Source organism: Eptesicus fuscus, chromosome 2, assembly GCF_027574615.1.
Source record: "Eptesicus fuscus isolate TK198812 chromosome 2, DD_ASM_mEF_20220401, whole genome shotgun sequence".
In the NCBI taxonomy this organism is placed as follows: Eukaryota; Metazoa; Chordata; class Mammalia; order Chiroptera; family Vespertilionidae; genus Eptesicus; species Eptesicus fuscus.
Genome location: NC_072474.1, coordinates 25,099,960 through 25,126,459, shown reverse-complemented (window position 1 = coordinate 25,126,459; position 26,500 = coordinate 25,099,960). Strand labels below are relative to the sequence as shown.

At 40.8% G+C, this 26,500-nt stretch overlaps 1 protein-coding gene and 1 pseudogene across 3 annotated transcripts in view; both read right to left on the bottom strand.

Moving 5' to 3' along the window:
* RSU1 (Ras suppressor protein 1) overlaps positions 1 to 26,500 on the bottom strand; it is a 185,887-nt gene that overhangs the window by 92,163 nt on the left and 67,224 nt on the right. The window contains exons 8-9 of one of the 3 annotated variants that reach the window (XM_054725980.1): positions 6,331 to 6,463; positions 3,070 to 3,975 (exon numbers count right to left, since the gene is read on the bottom strand). The exons of 1 other annotated variant lie outside the window; for it this stretch is intronic. In XM_054725980.1, coding sequence (XP_054581955.1) covers position 3,975; positions 6,331 to 6,463 — 134 coding nt within the window. In that variant the 3' untranslated portion in view covers positions 3,070 to 3,974. Of the gene's footprint in view, positions 1 to 3,069; positions 3,976 to 6,330; positions 6,464 to 26,500 lie in introns of those variants that run through there. One more of the 3 variants, XM_008148827.3, reaches the window with a different exon arrangement.
* Positions 8,228 to 8,372, bottom strand: LOC114234232 (small nucleolar RNA SNORA48; annotated as a pseudogene).

Sequence of the window (26,500 nt, the reverse complement as noted above, 5' to 3'; positions counted from 1 at the left end):
TGGGAATACATAAGCCCCTAAACAAAGGAATGAACTCTCTTGGCACCCCTGCTCATGATTCTGGTGACGCTTGGGCTGGTGGCTCACTTTTGGCTTCCCTGCATCTGCCCCTGGGTTCTTCACAGCCATGAGGCCCCGCGGACACCACATGCAATGGGCAAATGAACTGCATCTGGAAACACAAGCTAAGCTAGCCTGACGCTGGACTGGACCCGGCTCCACCCTGTGAAAGAAATGCCGGACACTGACTCTGACTTTAGCTCTGCTGAAGCCCCTGCTGCACTTCTTCCATGGCCGGACTGAGGGAAACAAAACCTTGGGAACTCGGGGATTTAATTCACTCGTTCTCCCATGTGAGTCTCAGAAAATTATTTTTCTTGTGATATTGCAAGAAATCCACCACCACTAAGCAACCAGAGAGATGAGGACCATCCCCTCCATGAACAATAGGTTTGGTGTAGGGGTAGGTGGGAGGGTGGGTGGAGGTTCCCTACTGAAACTCCCCCAGAATCCAAGTGTACTGGAAATGCCAAATGGGAAGAGCACCTTCCCTTTAAAAACTGAAGCATTCTGTATGAGCTATAAAATTATAGAAAGTAAAGCTTCGAAAGCTTGCAAAATATTTATGTATCAAAACAAAATTGTGAAAATGCATACAGAAAAAAGAAAAATATGAATTATCTCTGAATGATAGTGCTAAACAAGTTAAAAAGCAGAAATCCTTTTAAATTAAAAAAAAAAACTTGAAAGAGGTAGAAAATTGTTCTGTACTCTTCCTCAAACAGTCTGTTTTCTTCCTGTTACCTGAAGAGGAGAGATATTAATTTACCAGGGCAATTAACAGCTCATGGTGTCACAGGAACAGTTGGGTGACTACGTCAAAGGTCAACAGTGGCTATTACACCCTGACTTACATCTATTCAGTAGCGAAATAAGCATTCTCCAACTCTGTGCACTGGCAATATACTATCTGGAGAAAAGGAATGCTATGTAATTTTACCATTTAAGTAAACACGAAATAAGGAATATGACACAATACTACCCAAAATATAACATTTCATGGGTTTACCTTTTCTCTTAGACATTTCTTAGCAATGTTAGTTATATGCAAGATATTTGCATAAAAATAGGTTCAGAGATATCAAGTTTTAATCACAATTTGTATTATATAGAAAAAATATAATAAACATTTGTTAACATAAAAAAGGAACCAAAATATATGTGTAGGAAATATAAAGGAAATGTAAATTACCAGGAACACAATACATAGTCAACTTGTAAATATAAAAACAATTTCTATGACAAAAGCTTTAGGAACAAAATTGGTTCTTCATTTTCATGTCTACTATAAAGAAATATTGTTTTTCTCTGGCTTAATTTGAACTATTTTCAGATGTAGTGCAGATAAAGAAAAGTCTACTTGTTCTGCTTACCGACTGTCACTACATAAAATTCCCTCTCTGCTAGAAAGGCCCTGGCAGTTTAACCCTCTCCTCCATCTTTCTGTGATATTTATAAACACCATCTGATAGCTCTGTGCAGCCCTTCATACTTCACCAGAAAATAATAAGGTTTACACGGTTTTGTTAGACAAAATCTCTTCTGCAAAGGGCTGTCGTAAAATGAATGGGATCACCAATTAGGTTGAAATGCTCTAGCCTTTTGGTAGACCAGATAAATCTGTTATTTTAAGGATCTTCTAGGCCACTGTCTCAGAAGCCATTAGAGGGTACAGTAGCTGTTTAATAGAGCCCATTTATGTCCATAATAACCTCCAACAGGTTTGCACACAATACAGAAAAAAAGAAAACATTACTTAGTTTTAATACTACAAGTAAAACAATTTGAGAAACAATAACCAAAAAGTATCCTTCCTTACAAATCAAACAGGATGATTTATTTTGCTAGATTTCTAGTGAAGAGAAATTGCCAGCATTTTCCTCATCATTGCTCACCATTCACCAAACATTGCTTTGTTAAAATGTTTCTATTAACTAACATGAATAATAGTAGAGCCAGTCTTCATTTAAGACTAAAAATCAAAACAAAACAACGAGGGAGCGTGGCCCCTCTCGTGGGAGAAAGGAAGTCACAGACAGGAATAATGACAGAGAGGCCTGCTGAGTTAGGCTGCCCTGGAAATAGGACTGCCATGCTTCACAAATTGCAGCCTTCATGAGGATTCCTGTTTTCCAAATGCCTCATCCACCGACACGTTTCCAGCCTAACATTTGTCAAACCTCTCCTTTCGTTAAGAGTTAACCTGTCAGCTTGCACAATGGCTTGTGGCTTGTATCCACCTTCCTTGACAGAAATGGGAAAACTGTGTTACTCCCTTTCACAAAGAATCTTGTCAAGGATCCTGACTCCAATCTGACTTCTCCTCCTGGGGAAAAAAAAAAATCTACCTTCTGAAAACTTAACATGTGGTGACTATTCTATCATAATTGTGCTTCACAGGAATAAAAGAGGTCAGACAGAGATAAGGACTATCAAGTAATGAGTTAAGAGGTGTCTGCATCTCTCGACAACAGCCTGAAAACAGTAATGTGCTTGTAGAGCTTGACCCTCAACCACCCAACCAAGCAAGTTATTTTGCTTTAACAGAGGGAGTAACTGATAATGAATGGCCAATGCTGTGACTCCAGCCAGTATGTTCCCTTGGCTGATAGTACAATAAATGAGCAGAGTAATTTCCACTTGAGAAATGACGAGGAAATTATGATGAATGCCCTAAATGTACTCCAAAGAACCAACTCCTGAGGAACTATACCGCAACATGCTCTCAGCCACTCCTACCCACATCTCCTATAGCTTAACTGCACAAGTGCATCTCCACATCAAGTTCAATCACCTCACAGTGTTTAAATTTTTCCTCAACACTAACTTCACTGTTTTGTTTCAGATGTCCACGTCTTCTCCTGGAGTCCATGAGAGCCTGGAAATCACATAATCCATCTTCTCTGACTGTTGCTACTCTAGACTCAGATGGCCTCTGAGGATGTGCTTAGAACACGAAGGTCACTGTGAAAGTCGACTACAGACATGAACGAAAATGAAACATGCTAGTAAGTTCTTTATTGCTTTTATTTAACTAATGGGTCAATTCGTCAGAAAAAAAAATATGTTTTTTAAAGGAAGGAGATTCATTAGTATTTCCAATGCCAAGACAAAATTTAAAATGTCCTATCATGATAATCTGAAGATCTACATAATAAAAAAAGGAAATTTTATTGGATGGAGGTGTTTATGGTTTTATAAAAAGACATAGAAGTGAAGATTGGAAACCACAAGGTTTAGACTAGAGTTATGACTAAGGTATTGAATGTGAACTTTGCTTTAAAAAATTATGAGTATAATGAATAGATTGCCTTTTTAAGGTCACTACAGGTACAACTTTTTAAAAGTAGCCAAGTACCTGATAATTAAATAATATTTTTTTCAGATAGTTGAAAAGGATACTAAAATCCTCTAATTATGAAGTGGCTGCTTAACAACATTAAAAAGTTCAGTTGGGTTTTAGTTACATGACAATACACTTTTTTTATGTATTGAAAAAAACTTGAATTTTAAAAACCAATGTAGTTAATATACATTAATAGGTGTATACATACTACATTCATATAAAAGATGACCCCTTAAATTTTAAAAATCAGGGAAACATAACGATGGCATTTTTATACAAGTATTTTTAAAAGACTAAGATTCTGATTAGTGTCTTACTTAGTTACTAGTCACGTGTTTGGCTGGTACATTTTATAAAGGAGTGAAGATAACTACGGAAGAATGGGTGAAGAACAGAAGGGCTGAAATGCAGGAAGTGGTAGGAAGTGGTCAACAATCTCCTTCCCCAGGAGAGAAGAGATGATCTCTCCGGGCTCCAAAGACCGGCCCTTGAGTTCACAGCAAGTGCTTTCTCCCAGCAGAGGCTCACAGACTCCTCTAAAAGCAGTGAGCAGGGTACAACTGGTCCTCCTAAAAATGGGACAATGACTCTCCTAAGCTTACTTAAGCTTTTTAATATAGATTTAACTGTATAAGAGCTAATATAATTCTTCATGAGGAAATCAAATACAGAAAGGCATGCTAATAGGAAAATTGCTTAGATTACTCCAATTCCCAAATATAGGATACCAGAATAAAGATAAGAATATACATACATCAAACTGGTTATTGATTAAAATGCTGTGTCATATAGTCCCTTTCAAATAACATACCAATTAACTCAATCAAAGAAACATGCCTCTCATTCATCCAGAATCCTAACCATCATCAATAAATAGAAATAGTCTGTAATAGCATCTAATAGTGACTAATTGCCCAATAATGACTGAGGTAATATAAAATTAACAAATTCATTGCCGAAACCGGTTTGGCTCAGTGGATAGAGCGTCGGCCTGCGGACTCAAGGGTCCCAGGTTCGATTCCGGTCAAGGGCATATACCTTGGTTGCGGGCACATCCTCAGTAGGGGGTGTGCAAGAGGCAGCTGATCGATGTTTCTCTCTCATCGATGTTTCTAACTCTCTATCCCTCTCTCTTCCTCTCTGTAAGAAATCAATAAAATATATTTTTAAAAAAATTAACAAATTCACAACTTAATCTTTTAAAATGAAGAAATTAGAAGCATTTTATATGCAACATATTTTAATTCTCTGTAAATTATAAAGTATGGTAAAATAAAAATAAAAATGGTTAACCAGAATAATAAACAGTATTTCCCCCAATTCTGGATTAACAGGAGCTCATTTGTGTACTGTGTTATAAGTTAAAATATATAAAATGATTTTCTAAAACAACTCACTACAAACCAAGCTATAAATAGACTCCCATTTACTAACAAAAATTAAACCTCTACCTCAAACCAACGATGGCAATAATTAACAATTTAAGAGGAACAAAATGAACAATAATCTTCTAATTTGCAATTACATTTTCACACATTTTCATAACTAATTAAACCAATTTCCAAGGATGAGCTATATTCATATTTAAATAAACTATATATCTATTTTTTGCACATAACTTGTGGCTTATGAAACATAACACACATCCTATACTTCTCTCATTTTACTGTAATGGTATGTCTTAAGATATATTGTCAATGTCATAAAAAATCTAAACCATGATTTAAGCTTTTCCATATATGAAGATATGCTATCATTTTGGCAATTTTGGTCTATTTAGTTTTAATGTCATCGTTCTTCAGAGCTCATCTTCTCTGTGATCTGTCATACGGGAAATATGAGTGAACTAAGCCCTAGCTTGCATGACCAGGAGCATGGTGTCCGGGGAAGAGGCTACAGGACCACACTGGCCATTTATAAACAGGGAGCCTGCCCTGTCAGTCAGCACTGCCCCATGGTCCACATTGAGTGTGGGGCATTTTTCTGATACCAAAAAGAGAGAGAGAGAGAGAGAGAGAGAGAGAGAGAGAGAGAGAGAGAGAGAGAGAGACTCCCACCTGAAGGTGACCTTCAATGATCCTCTAATTTTTCTCTAATATTTGGAATGTTAAATTCTCAAATGTTGGTAACAAACACAAAAACAGATTAAATTTGACTGTGGATTTTCATGTCTTTTGCATTTTCTTAAAACTAGAGGTGACTAGATTTCTGCATTAGGGGGGGCCACTGAAGCATAAGATAAATGATTATCTCAATATGGGGTGGAGGTGGATGAAGGGAAATAACGACAGAAGATTAACAGAGCAGATGGGGCCAAGAGAGTTCCTTCCAACCAGGACACACTGGGGAAGAAAGGTAAAACCAGCCGGGTTTTAGGGTGGGCCCCTCACAATCTCCTTTGACCTGAGGTGAAGAGTTGAGGAATTCTGATGTTGTGACTTAAGCTAGCTGACTCCTTCTCTTTTTCTGCCCATTCTTTCCTTTTTCTCTTAGAAATAATACCATCTCCCCAGAGTAAAAGCTTCTCTAGAATAGAATGGTGTGTTCTAGTATTCTCTATTCATTTATAAACAAACTGCTTAACAATTTTGTTCCTAACAGCTGTTATTCTTTGCATTCAAAGGAGAAAAAAAGTATGTTCTGATCTTAATGTGTCTGATCAATTTTCTTAGTGTCATGAATATTCAACTAATATAACTTAAATTTTCTAAACAAACTTGGTATAAATTCCCTTTGATAATATCAATTAAAATAATCTATCACTATGAGACAATTGCTACATGTGGTTATTAATAAAACATGTAAGAATGCTATGAACTAACTGCCACCAAGACAACAATGTCACATGATAGTTTTAAAATGGCATAATTACAAATACTATAAAACCACAGTGTACTACTTTGGAAAACAACTAGTCTACTTACTACTTATACGTCTCTGAACGGATATATTCAAAAACGTGGGACACGCCAAGCTGGAACTGGTCAGCAATCGGGGTAACCCAAGGATTGTTCTCTGCTTTGAATACCTGTTTCTGACCAGTCAGATCCAGGTTTCCTGGAAAAGATGGAGAAGAAAAAAGATGAAGGTCGTTTCATCCCACACAGATCAGGACTAAGAAGTCCTGCATAGTAACCATAGCACAAGCCTAAGTACCTTTTGGTTCACTTGATTTATTTTTAAAAATTGCTTACCCCAAGTCATTACTGATACACACGTAATTAGTACCATAGACCAAGAAATGAAAAACAAAGGAAAGAAGGAGGGAGAGAGGGAGTGAAGGGAAGGAAGTAGGAAGAAGGTAAACCTGGAAGGAATTCTTACATAGGTAGTGTATGCTTTATTCTTCCTAGGTATTTGCTACAGAGACTAACTAAAATGACCCCATCCAAAATGAAGAGAAGTGCTATTAGAACCTTCTGAAATTCTGTCTTGACAATGTGAATTACTGCTTGTTCAATCTGATCTAGACCCATCCGATCAACATCACCGCTTTTCATCAGCCAAAGAACAATATCAATGAAGAGAGATTAAAAATATTGCCCAAGTAAAATTATTATTACGTTTCTCAGGTACCATAAGAACATCTCAGAATCAGCACCAAATGGATTTCCTTAACATGGTTATCACAGAAACTCACATTTGTATAGTCCTCATCGGTTTACACATTCAAAGCATCTCCACATTTGATTCTCCAGCAATCCCTGAGTCCACTTTATTAACATCATTTTACAGGTGAGTAAGTAGAAATGTGGGGAAATTGTTAACAAGATCAGAAAATGACAGTGAGGATGTGAACCTGACTCCTAACTCCAAATCTCATATTCTTTCTATAAAGTCTGGTGAAACTATCAGGTTACATCAGTCTGGATCAACCAAAGATGAGTTAATGAAGTAGCATCAAAAAGCCAGTAAGTGCCACCATCTGTTGATGATCAGTCGACTATTTTATTTATTTATTGGTATATTGAAACATGGAAAAGGCAGTGTGTGAAAGAGCTTCCTATAACTTGCCTGCTTATGAAAGGGACAAGGACAGAGAAGCTACGCAGCAGAGATATATGTGGTTTTACTTGATACCAACCTCACCAAAGGCCTTTCCCTAAAAGTCCTACTGAGGAAGTCCTTTTCAGACTCCTGATCCACAATCTAAGGCTTTTTAAACACAGACATACAGCAATTATTCTTCCCAGGACACAACCAAAGTAACATTATTTGTCCTACTATGGGGTACTACTGCAAATTTTGTCATAACTGATAATTCAGGATAACGAAAACACATTCTAAGATGTAAGTATATACCATGAAGCACAAAATTTCCTAGGTGATCTGACCTTTAGAAATGAAAACAAATTAATATTTTTATGAGGATGATGATATATTTCTCCTTAAAACAAAAGAACTGATTCTTTGAATCCATATTCTTTTTGTTATATGAACTTGTAACTATTCAACAAATGGAGAAAGACAAATATAAAAGTGATTACAATTTCATAAAATGCTTTTAAAGAAAACAGATACTACTAAATATCAAGAGGGAGCAATTCATCATGGTGTTTCCAAAGCTACTTAGAATCTGTTGGTGTTAAGTACAAAAATAAGCAGATACATTTCTCTCCAAGATTATCAATAATGTCAATTTCCTTATCTTAATGGTTAAACATCATTAGTCAGATATTTAATCATTTGGGAGATTAATGGGCTTTATTCTCTAAACCATGAATCAGAAAACTGCCTAGGACAAATGAAAACCCAAGATTTGCACTGAGTCTGCTTAGTTGGGTATCTTAACTGGGTGTGACCTTGCCTTTTTTTTTTTTTTTATGTGCCTCAGGCAGGAAACAGCTCTGGCCACCAACACAGGCATCAAGCTAGGATGAACTAAGGACTGTACATCTGCTTTGCCCCTGATTGATATAAGAGCAACACCACCAATCAGGTGTCTCCTTGCCCATTGCCAGGGGGTTTGACCTTGCCTTTTATCTTTTTAGTTTTTATCTTTACTTGAGGAGGGGGTTTTTAGAATAAAACCGATCTGCTTAAATTTCTGTATGGTTCTTATTTCCTCTTGGATCTCAATTGCTAGAGTCTATATCCTCTCTTCCATATCATTCATTCTCCTATTACTTCTTTTTCCCCCATTCCACTTTTCCTAAAAATGAATATAAGAGAAATTTCTAGAAAAGTCTTCCATTTAAGAAACAAGTCTCTTTCTAAAGTGTCCTGTTTTACATGCACAGTGTCTATGTGGCCCACTCTCTCAGGAAGCATGGTCACTGAGAAGGGCTGTGTACCAGGTGACAGTAAGCGCGCTGCAGCAATTCACTAATAAGTTGGGCGTGGAGGCTCTAGAGATGAGCACATCTCTCTTAAAACCCTCATCTAATTAACAACTTACGCTTACATATGATCATCTTTCTGCTTCTAAACCCTGCCCACCGACATCAGCATGGAATCAACTATGAAAAATTACTAAGACCTTTGGGAAAATATATGCAATTTAAAGTGAAAAAAAGAAAAGAGGCCATGAAAAGCATAAGTTGCATAAAGAAATTAACTACTTCCTAAGCAAAGAGGATCTCCTTGTTGGTGGCTACCTGTGACCTAAACACCTTTGCTCCTTACCCCCCAAAGTAAGTCATCCTAATGAGAAACACAGTCTAAATTCCTAACGGGTAGAATCTGATCAGCTGCACATGCATCTGGGACTCGCATCATTCACACATTACCATGAATTAACCGAAATGGATGGCTTTCCTCTTAACATCTGTTTCAGATGGGGACACGGGAACCTGATTGTTTTACTCCGGGGAAGAAGAGAGGAAAGAGGGAAGACAGCTACATTTGGAACCCAGAGCATTCCTCACCATGCTGCATGTTCAGGGTCCTGGCTCCGCTGAGAGCAGCAGGGATCTGGGAAACACTCTGGGAAGGACCCTACAGACAAGCCTCAGCTAGTCCACATCTGTCCAGGGTGACTTCCAGGGGACAGTGAGAGAGAGAAAGAGGACTCTTCTCTCCCAGTCAGGCCCAATAATCCAAAAGTACAGCTATGTTATGAGTGATGCAGGTTGTAATTACCCTTGAACTTAAAGTACAGGTGCATATTCCTATGGAAAAGAAGAGCCTGTACTCTACCAACTACCTGCATACCCACTCTGGAATGTGCACGGCCTCTTGTTAACTTATTAACAGCGTCTTACTAAGCCTGCAGCCTTTTGAGTAATAATCCTCTAAAAATGATGTACTCAATTCTATGCTCCCTGACTGCAACACATGGAAGACAGAGCTAGGGGAATAATGCCAAGAAAGGTCAGCCACGTTCTCGGGGGCGCTTTTGTCTGAAGCCTCTAACCCCCGGAGATCTGTCAATCCCTAGCAATGTCTCTATTAAAGACCTGTCAATGGAGACAGAGGCAGCATAGGGGATTGCTAATGACTCCTGCTAACTGGAGCAGGCAGGAAACGCTGGATGCGAGCTGGACACACTCCCTTCAGGCAAAAGGAGTCTTATACTGATGTCTGAAAAGTCAGGGTACACAGAGAGGCCCGCAGGCTCTTCATGAGCATTTTCAATGACATCACTTCAAACGCATCTGTAACTCCAGCTGTTTAGTTTAGTCTCAAACAATGCTACATAATCGCATTCACAGGGGTTTCTCACAGTGACCAGAAATAGGGAGCCTAATGGAAAAGAATGATTCAGGTTCGCCGGGGGAAGAAAAAAAACCCAAAACAATAGCTGTGTCGTTGACAGTGTTTCCTTTTTAACAAAGAGCCATGAAAACCATGTTTAATGTCCATAGCAAACCTCGAAGCAGGCGACTATTCCAGATGACAGAGACGGGAACCGTGCGAGCCTAACCGAGCGCTGCCTCTTCAGAGTTATCACCGGCTTGCCGTAATAGGGCATGCTTATTTTGTTTTTCAACTTAATGTCACTGGTGGAGAACACATACCTGCTGCTGTGCAGCCGTAATCCTCCAGCCAGCTATTTGTCCCTGGCTTTCCTGCCTCACTCAGCACCAGCCTGGAATGCAGCCATTTCAGAAGAGGGTTAATGTAATTAGAGTAAAGCTAGGCCATTATACTGTGTGAAAAGATGACACCCGTCTCATATTGGCCTAGCAACAAGTTACCCTTGCCTCAGCAAAGCTCATCTGTCAGCTGTCGGAGGTAAGTTCCCCTTCAAGTAATAACAACATGCAGGAAGCGTCTCTCCCCACTGTCAGTCGGGCTACAATCGCCGGAACTGCGGCACGCTTCAGTGCGTCTAGTTAGGAGCCCTCACCCATCTCCTTTATTAGAAGCCTGAGCGGCGCTCCGGCGCTGTTCTAACAAGGATCAGGCAGCAGGATTAAGCACTGTGACAAAGAGGATCTAATAAGCTAGAAAGTGGTGCCCCTACAGCCACGCTGGCTGCCTCCCAGACAGAGATTCCCTCTGCGCACTCTTCAGCGGGATGGCCCGGCCACGGGGGAAGCGAGCCAGCGCCGTGATTAGCGATGACCCTCTGACCGATGCCACTATGAAGATCATATATCACTCAGAGGCTTATTCTGCAATTGTAAATTGGATTTTCCATTTTATTACCTGCAAAAGGACCACATATGCTTCAAATACAGTAAGCTTTGCCGTGCGACTGTAATTTTGTAAACACTAAATCATGCAAAACAATCATTCTCCTTGGGAGCTATAAATGTGACTGAATGCAATAGGCAATTGCATTAATAAGCATGCTCGTTTTCACTTATAGAAAGTGGTTGTTTTCATAACCACATGATTAAGAATTCTACCTGAATGTTCAAAAATCCTGAAACATATGGCCAGTAACATTACTGATCACATATTAAGCAATTAAGGGTGTCTGGGCAAAATTTTTCACATCATCAAAGCAGGAATCCCTTCCTTCCCAATTCTAAAATATCACAGAGCTCTTTTAAAATTAATTCTCTCTACAAGCCAGGCTCTCTCACTCATAAAAATGTAAGGCCACGGCCTAAGAAGGTAAAACCAGCAAACCCTGGCTGAGTGGGCAGTCTATCATTAGATTACTAGATTTGCCCCAACCCAGGAATCATTCACCCTTGAAGGCATCTAGATGGGACGTTCTGACAGCTGAAAGATCACCCCTGCTCTGCAGTGAGTCCACACAGAAGCTAACCACTAATGACTCCCACACAAAATAAAAGCTACGTTCGCAGCTGCTCCAGATATAAAGAGAATCTCTATAATTCTTATTACTAGGTAACAGGTTACTAATTATGGAAGTGCATGATTATAGAAAATAGCTGGAGATGGGAGGTTCCTACTTTTTCATTTCTTTAGCAACATACTTTACCGAGTGGAAAATGACCATAAGGCTTACAAAATGATGCTAATATTGTAATAGTAAATGTTTGCAATAATAAAACAGTGGGAACAACCAGAATGTTCAACAACAGGTGAGAAGCTGAATTATATCTGCTACAGCTTTACAACAAAATGTTATTCAGCAATTAAAATGAATGAAATAAATTTATTTGCCTATACAGCCTTAAAAAGAGAGCTATACTTTAAAAAAACACACAAAGATTTTTTAAACTTTATGATTTGCTATGATTTAATTTTTGCTATGATTTAATTTTTGGAAAAAAATACAGAAGAAAGAAATCCCATATATGTGTATGACGAAATACCATGTGAAAAAGAGAAAGACAGTAAGGATACATATCTAATTGTAAATGGTGGTTTCCTCAAAGAGGGGAAATTTGGGTGGTTTGGAATTTGAACCAGCAGAATGAGAGGTAAACATATTTTTCTCTTTTGAAAAGTCCATGTGATTACAAGTATGGGCTATTTTTTATAATTAAAAAAAGGATAAAGAACACTGAAAGGAAACAAACAACAACAAAAACACACAAATTCAAGAGCTGGCCAGTGTGGCTCCGTTGGTTGGAGTGTTGTCCCATGCACCAAAAGGTTATGGGTTCGATCCCCAGTCTGGGTGCTTACAAGAGACAACAGATCGATGTTTCTTTCTTTCTGTCTGTCTGTCTGTCTGTCTGTCTCTCTCCTTCCCCCTCTCTCTAAAATCAGTAAAACATATCTCCTGGTGAGGATTAAAAAAAAAAAAATCCGAGAGACATGGCATGCACTAATTAGTAAAAGGAGTGTGTGTTATTTACAACGGCATCATCCCACTGCAGTGAAAGCCATGCTTTACGGAAGACGGTCTATGAGGCCCTAACAGGACTGAAAGCCTAGGTCTGAGGCTGCTTCTGTCTGCGCATCATCAATGCAACCACAGTGAGCTGGGAGTCTCATGACAGCTCTCAAATTTATTCTGTGGGGAATTCGAGGCCACACTGTCATTCTGGCAAGTGTCTCTGCTTAGCCTTTCTGGCATCACATTTTTTAAAATGGGCATTTTGTTCATTTAACAATTACAGTGCATTGCTGCTTTATGAGACATACTTAAATGAAGTGTTACTCTTCTGATTTAGGCAGGGAGAACACGAGTTCAATAAAAAAGATTAAAAAACAAACAAACAAACAAAAAACCACCCTGCCAAATGGCTCCAACAAAAACAGCATGTGACTTAATGTGCATGTTGATATGAAAGGGACCAGAAACCTATTTACCAATGAGGAAAAATAGCGTTTTACATAGTTTCCCTGGGATGTTCTTCTTGGCCATTTGGTATCTGTGTTCCACAATGGAATAGAAGGGGCTCTTAGTCAATTATAATAAATATGATGACCCAGCAACAGAGCAGTGGGCACCTCAACGCACACCACCACAGTTATTTCTCTTGCAAGTCTCCTTCTATGGATATTAAATAATTCCTGTTTTAAATCTGATATTCATGTAGGATTTGCCAACCATTCTTCTAAATGTGGGAGGTCATCTTATTTTTGCTTGCCAGATTTCCTTTATTTATGTAATGCTATCAAGTAAGGAGAAATCCCAGTGGATCTGGCCAGGGACCTGGTTCCTGATCCCAAGTACATTCATGGACTTTGACCAAGAGACTTTGGGTAAACACCTGAGCTTCAGTTTCCTCACTGGCCAAAGTAGGGATTGTTAGGACAAACTACCTACCCCTAATCTCCCCTGCTTGGACATGTTTTCTGAAATATATATTGTTATAAGCTTTTCCCATAGCTTGTGGGAGACGGCCAAGATAAGAACTCCCCTCCCCCCTAACTCGTGCACCCACACACTGACCCTATATTGCATACTTTTACCCTATATAAGAGACCTAACCACCCCCTTGGGCTGACACCACCACACTGGTCTCAGCCTGCTGTGAGAGAATGCAATAAAATTTCTTAAACTCTCAGTGTCTCTTGGGCTGGCTCCTTTGGTGTGGACCTAACAGGGATAATAGTACTAACTGACAGGATGGTGGACAAAAGCGTATATACTGGCTCTGTAATCCGTAAATCACTATAAATATATACTATTCTTTACATTATTCATTATCCTTTGAAATGAGATATGCAAAGGAGAGATAATATATATTTGAAAACAAGTTGCCCAAAACAGGGATTGCTCAAGAAATTCATAATCTCCTGAAACTGAATGCACAATATTTTGCAAGGTGGCACTCTTCTGTGGGAAGTTCCTCCCCCCATGCCCCCCCCCCCCCCCCACCCAGCACCTTCATAAGCTTCTCAAAGGTCCATGATCAAAAGCAGAACTAGGAACTAATTTCATTTCCTAGAAGACTGAAAGATTTATAAACAGCAGCAGTCTAGAACATCCCTTACGGTTGGTCCCCAGAGTACACTTCCTCACTCTAACCCCCACTCCACTCAAGTTCCCAGTTCACAGGGACTGAGTTCAGGACATCTTTCTGACCACCTGGGATACTGGAAATATCAGCACCAAGGAAATATCAGTCACCCATTAAACTGGAGACCCAGAGGAGAAGTCACTGATGAATGCAACATAAACATATGTTCAAAGAGTATCACTTCCTATAGAATCCAAGCAGCCTTCACCATAACTGTTTAAGTTCAATATATACAGAAATACCTCCTTCTATTCTGCTTTACAGATGTTGCATTTTTACAAACTGAAGGCCAAAAATATCTGAATTTTTCAATAATACTAGCAATTCTATTAAAGGTATCAAGAATAAACCCACAAACTAATGAATACTTACCATTACCATCATCATCATTGTCATAATTACTATTATTTGTAGAACATGTATTAAGTACAGATCTCATTTAGGAGCTTTACATTATTCCAAGAAGCCACAACCATCTTGCATGGGAAGGATTATTAATATCTCATTTAAAACATGAAAAAACAACAATTAACATTCAGGGATGTTAAAACCCACACACAAGGTCACATAAGTAGCACATGGCAGAGCTGAGATTCAAAGGACAATTTATCTGGCTCACCCAAAGCCCTGGGTCTTTCAGGTATATGACACTTACATATTTCCTCAAATGTGAAAAGGTATTGAAATAGTGTTGAAATAGTCAATAATATGTCATGGTTTAAAGAGTACTATTGAAGCATTTCTCCCCTCCCCTACCACTCAGCAGAGCCCAGAATTCTACCATCAGAATCATTTTTAGAGCCCAAAGCCTCAGTTGCCTCCAGGAATTTTCTTTTTAAATTAAAATGCCCTGGCAGAAAAGCAAGTTAGGGTGATAACACTGTCATTATCGTGACAGTGAATATTTTTAACAGGCTGCAGTAATATAGAATATGCACTTCCCTATTCAAGTCAAAACACCACCCAGTCAAGAAATTATTTTGTTTAAATTAAAACTAATTAAATTAAAAATATATAAATTTTATACAGTTTTTTAAAAGAATAAAATATCATGTAATTATACATTTAACAAATCGTTATTTTTAAAAGAATAAAACTTCATTTAGTCAGAACTGTTTAGGAAAATCACTACATGATTATGAGAGCTGAAATTACCCAGAGGGAATTTGATCACAGGAAAAGGCAGGATTGGTTTGAGTCTGGGTAGGGCACTATAGACAAGCCTTCAGGGGCAGGTTAAGGGCGGTGCCAGGGCCAGGATGTTAATGTTGGGGGCAGAAGTGGTTTATTTTTAAAAATGGGAACCTCTACATTATTGCAGAGAAACAGCCATGATTCCTGTTTCAAACTGTCCGTGGCTAATTATAAGCACTTCTGAAAGGTCTCACACGTTTATGACAGTTTTCAAATGCTGCTTTTGGGGAATGCTAGAAATGGGAGGTAATGGGATTATGCCCCACTTCACTCCCATCTTCTGTCACCTCCCATCACACCACGATATCAGCACCATGTGAAGACCTGTCTAACCAAGTACTCCTGAGACTAAGACTCCTCCCTTTTCACCCAAATATACACTTTGAGATTCCAGATAGAGGCAGCCAGTTATTGATATGAGGAAGGCAGCTAGTCCTATATAACAATCCTATATAATAAAGAGGTAATATGCAAATTTACCCTCATGCACTCACACAAGATGGCCACCCCCATGTGGTCAAAGATGGCTGCCACAAGGTGGCTGGCAGGGGAGGGTAGTTGTGGGCGATCAGGCCAGTAGGGGAGGGCAGTTAGGGGCAACCAGGCCTGCAGGGGAGGGAGGGCAATTGCGGGGAATCAGGCCAGCAGGGGAGGGCAGTTAGGGGCGACCAGGCCGGCAGGGGAGGGCAGTTGGGGATGACCGGGCCAGCCGGGGAGGGCAGTTAGGGGTTATTGGGCTGGCAGGGGAGCAGTTAGGCGTCGATCAGGCTGGCAGGGGAGTGGTTAGGGGGTGATCAAGCTGGCAAGCAGAAGCGGTTAGGAGCCAGCAGTCCCAGATTGTGAGAGGGATGTCCGACTGCCGGTTCAGGCCCCATCCCTGTGGGATGGGGCCTGAACCGGCAGTCGGACATCCCCCAAGGGGTCCCAGATTGGAGAGGGTTCAGGACAGGCTGAGAGACACCCTCCCCCCAGTGCACAAATGTCGTGCACTCGGCCTCTAGTTATTAATATAAGGAAGAAAGCAAAAGGAAACTAAGTAATTATAAACTGGTAACAGAGCACAATTCCATCTAGTTTACTGGTAAACAGATGTGTTCAACACTCCAGGGGATTGCTGGTCTTCCAGGGGAGGTGAAAGCCAGGTGCCCAGGGAGTGGAGGAAATTCCTCTACGGGGCTCCTGGGCAATAGAAACTCAATGAAAAATGGAACTTTTGGACAGGTGCAAGGAAACAGAGGGGCAGTGCCTGGCCGGGAACAATTGGAAAGGTAACTGGATTGGGTAGAGGACATGAAAGGCCAACAGAAATCAATGGGAAGAGGGCCCGATCCAGGCAGGGAAAAGTTAGGGATTTGGGTTGGATAATTTGAATGGTTCTTTATCCTTTACCTTTACAAGAAGATAAATGGAGGATTAACAGGAGCCTCGGGGCAGTGCTTTTAGAGCCTGCCCACCCTGAGGTCCCAGAGGGTGTATTAATTCCCCTTAATTCACAATCAAATCTTACCATCACATCTAAAGTTATCCATGCAAGTGCTTTTGGAATTCTTTTCTCAAGTCACCACAAAAGAACCTATCACATTCACCGGCCACAGACTGGCGAGCCAGCCAGGAGGGAGAAGCAGCTGCGCGTGGTAAGATCTGGGGCCTTGCTCCTCACAAAGTTGGAGACCCATCCCCGGTATCCCCGCCCCCACCTCCATTTCCCTCTGCCTCTCTGTCTCCTTTTTCCACATTTAGCCTCAGGTCATTTCAAGCCCCAAATTGATGGTGGGCATGGTCAGGCATTTAAATGCCCTTAGGGCGCCTGCCACCAAATAAAGAAGTCTCTTTGTGAGAGGATAACCTGGTAAGGAGATGGGCCAGATGCACAAGGCTGCCTGCCAGGATCAAGACAAACTCATTCACTGTGCACCAAAGAACACAGAGTTCACAAGCAAAACTCAGAGCCCAAACCCCGAGGCAATCCCCTGATAGGATTACTTGGAGACACTGGGATGTTCTAACCAATTTCTTTCTAATGTCATCTCACTCTCCTTGCTTCGCCTCTGCCGCCCTGGCTGACTGGTATTTTAGTTCCATTTTACCCCTTATGTGGGGTCCCACATACCTGATTTTTGCAGGCGGTCATGACAGAGTTGCAGTTTATATCCTTTTTGTTGTATATGCCCCTCCCAGCAGTTCCCTCCAATGGCTGGAGATGCAGGGATGCACTCCTTTGCCATCAGCTTGCTCCAGCTGGGACCCAGAACTACCCCCCTTCCCAAGGCTTCATCTCTGCACAGGCCGCTGGGACACTGCATGGAGCCCCTTCCCTGGGACTTGGGCCGGCCATCACCAGCCTCTGCCTGGAGCTTGGGCCGACCATCGCTTCCCCAGGGCCCAGGCACCTGCTGCACTTGCACCCTTTGGTAGGGCCCTTATTGATCCCTGCGCTTTGCTTATTTCCATCCTCTCTCAGCACCAATCTGGTAACCCGGCACAACTGCTTTAAGCTAAGACATTTCTTTATCCTAGCTAGCAAAGCCTCCCAGCCAGACTTTGCTCTTATTGCATGTTTAATACAACACCTCCTATCATGCCATAGGGTCTCGGTTTCTGAGCACCTCGGGAGGGGACATAGCAAGGGACATCTTGTAAGATATGGGACACTGAGACATTTATCCAGATTCAGGAGGGGGCCTCACGCCTCGCCAGAGGCCCTCGTCACTTGTGGCCCTGGCCAGTCTCTCCCTACTGAGGGCAATCTTAGGACAGGGAAAATGGCATCTTTGGAGATCTGGGAATCTCAAGGATGCCCGTTCCTAAGGTCTGCGCCCAGGCAACTTCTGGCATTACTGTGGGGCATAAAGCTTGCCATGCTCTTGGAGAAGGTCTCTGCCCTTTGTGTGGGAAGAGTGAGGCTCAGGTCTCCAGGCACTGAGACTGGCAGTGGGGGGTTGTGCACCATCCTAGGCCCTGGCGATTCCACGAGGGAGCTAGGGAAAACTGGGGACACGGGTGCCTCTAATGGAGGTCTGGAACCAAACCTTCTCTGCGCCCTACAGGAGGTCAGGAGGGCCGGATGGGATCACCTGAATTCATATTCCCTTCTCTATGTCATATTTAAGGGATTGCAAGGCACGCTACATAGGTTCTCAGAAGAACATGCAAGATTTATAGGGGAGCTTCAGGTGATAACTCTGACCTATGATATAACCTGGAAGGACTTCATGGTCCTTCAACTCCCAATGCTGACAACCTGAGGAAAGACTCCATTTTGGGAGGCCACCCAGGAATATGCAGATTCTTTACATTCAGCTCAGCCAAACAGGTTTCTTGTAGAAATGAATGCCATATCCTAGATTGACCCTAATCAACTGGGGTAACTAGAACTGGCTTATAGAGACCATATGATTTTCTGCCTTTTAGGAGGCATGAAAAGAAGTATCAAGGCTGTCAATTATGGCAAAGTAAGAGCAATTACTCAGCTCCCAAATGAGAACCCCTCTCTTTCTCACTCGTGTAACAGAGGCCATTCACAAATACAGCGGCCTAAATCTGGATTCGCCTGGAGTGGAAATAGTGCAAGCCATGTACTTTGTTAATCAATCTACCTCCAATATCTGAAGGGAAATCCAGAGACTGGCACTAGGCCCCCAAACCCAATAAAGGAATTAATAGATAGGTCTTTCTCGGTCTTCCACAGTTAAGATAAGGTTGAAGAAGACAAAGAAAAGAAGCGAGCCAATCTTTTGGCAGCTGCTTTACGAGCGGAACAGAAGGGTCACCTCAGAACTACCCACAGGTCTCTCTCCCCAGAAGTTGCTAGGAAAGGGCGCATGTTACTCCTGTGGGGGAACCCAGACCACTGGAGCCGAGTGTCCTGAAAAGGCCACCAGAGCAAAAGCCCAAAAGCGCGTAAGACACCTTGTCCCCTGTGCAAGGAAAAGGGCACCAAAAGAGGAACTGTCTCCTGTCCCCAAGGAGGAGGGGAGGGCCCCTCTCCACAAATGGTGCCTGGGGGGCTGAAGAGGCCCAGGGTCCTCAGAGGCTCCCAGAAGAAACATCAACATCAAAGGGAGGAGCCATGGTCGTCCTGAAAGTATCAGGTAAGCCTGCTCCATGTTTAATGGATACGGAAGACGCTCACTGTTTTAACCTCTTATTTTGGTTCTTTGTCTTCAAAAACTTGCTCCATTGTGGGGATAGAGGGGATAAAGTGTTCAACATAGCCAGATTTTTATCAAATTTTTATTTCCAAATTATGTAAAAAAAGGAAACAACTTCTTAGCTAACTTCATAGGAGATAAAATGCCAGACAAATGCAGACTGATTAAATCAGTGTGAATATGAGTACATAAACTTAATAATCATCTTAATAACCTTCCCAAATGACAACTTACCTTTTTAATGCCTATCATTCTAAAAAAGTATGGCAATTTTTCAACCAATAGGAGTAATACTGAAGTTTAAATGTCATTGTAATGCATTACTAGGCACTTGCTCACATGGAAGTATGAAACAAAATTAACTTTATTTTTTATTTATATATAAATACCCTTGAATCCAATTTTATTAAAGTTTAAGTAAGGGATCAACCTACTACACAGAACCTAAACTTAAGTTATATGTAAAGATGGCTTGTTTCGGCTTTGCTTCCCACTCTAGAGCTTATATTTTTATTACTTTGGTGCCATGTGTTACGCTCTCTGAAGAGGCTGTAGATGGTAAGAGTGCAGATATTATGTCACATAAAATATGTACTAAGATAATTAAGAATTCTGAGTGACACAAATGCTAATTCTTCATGAAAAAACTGCAAAAATTGTAACTTAATTTCCAGTAAATTCAAAATTATTCACATTAAAAAAGTGCCAAATGTTTTTAGGTTATGTATTAGCAAGCTATTTTAATATATTTTGGTAAAACTTATTTTCAAGTTTAACAGTAAGAGCTGAGAAGTAAGAGACAATGGAAAGAAAAAAACATTTATCTGAAAGTAGTATCTTCATGTGTGTAAATACACACATATATGTCCACATCCACATACCCTAGTGCAGAAATACAATAAAAGCAAACACTACATATTATAGCAGAAAGAATGTAGTGGGGAAAATTTAGAAAAAAAGTTGATGTTCCTACTTTTATAGAAAACTATGTCCTTTTTGGTATAAATGATAAAAGGCCAATAAGTACCCCAAACTAATATAGACAATAGTATCTTATTCTCTAATGCTAATCCAGGGTTAAGAAAAGGCCAAAGACATAAATTTATATGTTTAAAAACATTAACAATAAGGCTTAAGAAAAATCAAAGCAAAATAACTATGTTGCTCAAAGAAACAAATCTACCCCACTTCCTTAGACAATTCACCAGTCCTCACATATGAAACAGCGTTACCTATAAATAACAGAGAGAAAATGGAGCTTTACCACGCTCTGGGATTTGGGTGAGGAGGATTACATCATAAATTTGTTCCCAGTATTTTTGGAAAGCCAACTATCTTGGGTTAAAAATATAAAATACTGTCACAGTTAACACACAATAAAAAAAGGAAAGTACTATGATATTCTACTCAAGAGAAAAACAATCAACAAATACAAAATCATATTCAACGTGTAAAGTTGTTTCAGAAGCTCAATTTATTTACTTAAAAAAATAGAGCCCAAATTAGCCAAGCCCTGGTGTGGCTCCAGGCACTGGCACTTCTAAACAACTCTTCTCATTGCTACTGGCTTAAGTGTTGTCAGTCCCCAAATTTCTGACTATCCTGATATTCCTTATTATCATAAACACTGTTACCAGAATTAGTGGATTTTCAATAGCAATTTACAAAATAACAATATTTAGTAAATAAATTATTTATATATGTCACTCTATTTAACCCTCATAATCTGGAGAACTAGAGAGATTTTCATAAGAGACAATTTGGGGGTAGTAATTGGACACCAACAAATATAAACAAACTAGAGGCCCGGTGCATGAAATTCATGCACAGGTAGTATCCCTCGGCCTGGCCAGCCATCAGGGCCGATCGGGGCCTTCTGGCTGCCAGAGGGGGCCTTCCTTCCTCTGACTGCCGGCTGCCAGCCTGGGCCTTCCTTCATTCCGCGCCACTTCCTGGTGTTCAACACACGTCATAGCGAGCAGTTGAACTCCTGGTCAGTCAACTCCCGAGGGGACAATTTGCATATTAGCCTTTTATTATATAGAATGGTGTCCTATATGCCTTCGTCAAGAGCCAGGTCCCCTAGTCAATGATGTAGATGTAAAATGAATGAAGTCTAAGATAAACAAACTAGGCTCTTCACAGTGGTCAGAGCCATGGCTTCAATACTTAAACAATTATACTTCATAAACTATCATGCAAAGGACAACTGAACTCACTTTCCCAGACAAGGTATGACTTACTTGTGATGACCCAAACTCAACAGGGCCTTTCTTGCTTCTGAACTTACCCAAATGCCCACTCCCCTGCATAAGGTAACTTTATTCTATGTCACCTCTTCAGAGAAGCCTGCCTCGACTTCCCCACTGAAACCTGATCCCTCGCATCTTGGAATATCACAGCACGTGTTTATTTTGTAGTACTTACTACATTTTATAATTATTTTGTGGGCTTTATTTTTTCTTTGGTTTGTTTCTATAACTTCACCGTAAGCTCCACGGACACAGAGGCCACAGCGGTCGTGTTCTGTGCTTGGCACCGCTTCAAATGCCCCTCTCTGGTGTTCTCCATGCTCCCGGGGGCAGCACTGACTGTGGTGTCTGTCCTCCCACCAACAACCAAGCTTCAGCTTAGTAAGCAGGACGGGCATTTTCAATTACTCTTCCATCTTCCCTGGTGTCTTGCACACAATAGGGATGTACTTCTCGACTGGGATGAAAGTTGATCCCTCTAAAGGTATCTTTCACAAGATCCCAAGGGAAAGGGTTTTAAAAACAACTATACATTAGTTCAGTGGTTGGCAAACCGCGGCTCCTGAGCCACATGTGGCTCTTTGGCCTCTTGAGTGTGGCTCTTCCACAAAATACCACGGCCTGGGCGAGTCTATTTTGAAGAAGTGGCATTAGAAGAAGTTTAAGTTTAAAAAATTTGGCTCTCAAAAGAAATTTCAATTGTTGTACTGTTGATATTTGGCTCTGTTGACTAATGAGTTTGCCAACCACTGCACTAGTTTATCTAACTGTACCCAGCCCCTACCACAGATTCTGAAATGCCCCCTTTGCCGCCTCAATTGACAGTTGTGACACAACAGAGATGTGAGTGAACTGGGCTTGGAAGGACACAAAAACGAGGCTGAAAGCACTGTCACAGCACTCGAAGGTGTGTTACACTAGATGACTATTAGTGTTTGTTTATAAGTGCAACTCCACTTCACCCAAACAAAAAAGAAAAAAAAAAATTTTTTTACTTAAGTGATAATCTAATAATTCCAAAATGGCAAAAATTCCTTTTTTACATTTATGTACCAGAGACCAGACTAGATGCTTTACTGTATGCATATAATTCCAGGCTGCAAAAGAACCTGCAAACTGAGGGGGCTGCCTCACAGTTAAGGAAAATGAGGTTCAGAGAGAATTCCAAAGGCCACAGAGCCACGAAATGATAGAGCTGAGATTCACACTAAGGCATGCTCCTTTCTACAGGACATGGTCAATTGTCAGAGAGGACCAATTTGATTGCTCATTCTCTTCCCTCCTACCAACTCTGACCCATTTTGACTCTTTCCCTGTTCTTCCCTTCTAAATAAATAAATAAATAGGACTGATGATGGCAAATAGACCTTGATGTGTGCTGGGGTCAGGACACCTGGCTCAATAGTGCACAATCCTATTATAACATAAAGTATATAATGCAGCATATAAAATATCCTGAATAGCAAATAAGCATATATTTTAGAAAGATATCTACAAATAGAAATACCAAATAGAAATAGTTTCAATAGAAATGCAGAAAATCATCAAGTCACTACAGATAGTGATAAAATTACATAAATCATCTTTTGACTATTTTACAATAGAAAACAATTTGTATAATTAAAAAGCCCTATTAACTTTATAGATAATTCAGGGTAAGCAGAAAATTATCTTTACTTCTATTCTTGCTAAACATTTTCTCACATACTGGAGGAGTTTCTCATACTAGTAGATAGAAAATAAATTATTTCAAGGACTGAAACTCTCTTTCATGCCTGTACGTGTGCACACACACATGCACATACATATCCAAATATCACATTGGTTTTCAGAATTTGTTTCTATGCCCCTGTATTAGTTTGCTAGGACTACCATAGGCCTGCAATGGGCGGGAGCCGCGTAGAGGGGGCAAGGAGGGGAAATATGGGGGACATCTATAACAATCTCAATAATAAAAATTTCTTTTAAGTCACAGACTAGGTGGCTTAAACCAGCGGTCACCAACCTTTTGGACCTCATGGACCACCAGTGGTCCGCAGATGACCAGTTGGCGACCGCCGGCTCAAACAACAGAAATTTATTATCTCCCAGTTCTAGAGGCTAGAAGTCCAAGATCAAGGTACCAGCAGATCTGGTTTCTCCTGAGTCTCTCTTCATGGTCTGGTGGATGGCCGCCTTCTCACTGTGCCTTCTCATGCTTTTCCCTATGGGAGCGCAGCCCTCGTGTCTCTCGGTATGTCCAAATTTGTTCTTTTTATAAGGACACCAGGCAAACTAAATCAGGACCCACACTAAGGGCCTGGTTTTAGCTTAATCACCTTTAAAAGCAGCTACTATGTTTACTTTCTTTCTTTTTTTATATCCTCACCTGAGAACATGCTTATTGATTTTAGAGAGAGGGGAAGGGAGATAGAAGGCGAAGAGAAAATCGATGTGAAAGATAACATCGATTGGTTGCCTTCTATAAGTGCTCCGACAGGGGATCGAACCTGCACCCTAGGTATGCGGCCTGACTGGAAATCGAACCCACAACCCTTTGGTATACAGGACAATGCTCCAACTGAGCCACACCAGCCAGGGCTCTTTTAGCTGAGTAACTGGAGAAGCAGAAAGTCTGCCATACATATCTGGTTCTAATTAATCGAGGTACTCATTCATTCATAAACATTTGTTTAGTACAGTTTGTGTCAAAAAGACCAAGAAGAAACTGTCTCTAAGGTGCTCAAGGCTTAGTGGTTCAAGTGGATAAATGATCAGAACACAATAGGCACTGGATCCGGAATGGAGATGGCTGCAGAAGTCATGAATGGCTGTCTAGGGGAGGTGATACTTAACCCCAGCCTTAGTGGCATCTCCAGAAAGGGAGACAGTTCTACAGGCAAAATGTAAATGATAGAACTGGGAAGCATGGGAGATGAGCCCAGGTTGGCAGGCAAGGGCTAGATCAGCAGCAGCCTCATCAGCTGCACCAAGGAGCATGGGCTTTACACATGCCAAGAAGCCAGGAAAGGGGTAAAGCCTGACCGTCAGCAGGTCTGACGCTGTCTTCTGACAGAGCACTTCAGTCACCCTGCACAGAGGGGCAGTCTTTGCTACACAGGCACGCTCACATGTGGCCTCGAGCTGCTTCCCCAGCAATTTGTTCCTAAAGATAGCTGAATGATTTATAAAATGTGTTTTATAAATGTGTTTTATAAATCAGGCTAGATCCAGGACTAACTCTTTAATGTCAGCATGCTCACACACTTGGGTGAGAAATGGGTGGGAAACAGCTAGCGTGCCTGTAATTGCAATGGGAAAACAATGCTCGGGTGTTCCTTATCCATTTCTATACATTTCCATTCACATCCCAGATGCAACATTTACTAACACAGACTTAGTACAAGTCACGAATCCTCTGTGTGTGCCAGCTGCCTCGTCTGCAAGATGATGATTGTGTTTACCTCACAGTGCTACTGAGGGATTAAAATGTTTAATAAATGTAAGGCTTTTAGAACAGTGCCTGGCACACAGCAAGTACACAAGAAAAACATGTTATTACTGCTACCACTTCTATTATAACGAAAAAGATAAAGATGGGAATTTCTGATCTAGAAAACGGATTTGAAAAAATACAAGAACTGATCTGGGGCTTTTACCTAGCAAATGCCTGAACGGTGGTGTCACCAACTTCAACCCAGAATTCAGGAAGAACAGCAAAGAGCACAATGACAGGCAGGTTCGATGTGATGTTACTGTGGAATGCCAAAGTGGAGAGAGCCACCAGGCAGCCAGGCAGACAGCCTGAACAGCAGTCACAGCTAGGTTGAGGATATGGAGTTAGAACTCATGAGTAAAACGATTCATAATTAAAGTTAAGCATCTTTAAGAAATGGGCCCATATAACATTTACAGATGGGCCAAACACACAAATATCCCAGACAAGAGAGGTTAGAGAAAAATCAAGCTTTCCAAAGAGCCCACTATTTGTATATATCCCAAACTATATATCTTTATATAAAATATATAATTTTATTAATTGACAATTTAAGCAGGAGAGTAAAGGGTATGGCAAGCTGACTTCATTGTTTGTATTGGCATTTTCAACTAGGGGTACTGTTTTGGTGGACTGGGAAAAGAAGGATACAATCAGATATAAAGGTTAAATTTCTCTTATACAATATGCACTATTTTTTCATCCTTTAAATATTTCCTCAAAAATGTTGCTGTCACTTTAAGTCTTTAAGCTTGTATATTCTTGAAAGAAGGACTTCTTCTTTGTAAACGTTACGGCTCCATCTTCAGGGGGCTGCCATGTTGGCACCAAATTATACACAGAACAAAAAGCACCTCAATACAATCCAAGGACGCACAGGCGCAGGAGCTCCAATGGCAGTTTTCAGATGCTTCCCGATGATGAATGATAATATTAAGTCCTACTCAAAGGCACCATACAATAATTCTCCACTCCCTGATATTAAAAACCTATCAAGGAACATAAAGCTTAACTCTAACTATAATTTACCCACTCTGGTTAAAGCACGCTTCTGAGATCACCAGCCTCAAAGAAGAATGGGAAGCTTCAGATAGGATGTCAGGTGTCAGGCCTGTAAAGAGATGGACACAGAAAGGTGCAGGTGCCATGCTGGGGTGAGTAAGGGGAAAGAATGCAGACCGAGATGGCACCGAAAGGAACCCGAATGTTGGTCCACTAGTCTTCCATATTGGTAAGTCTGT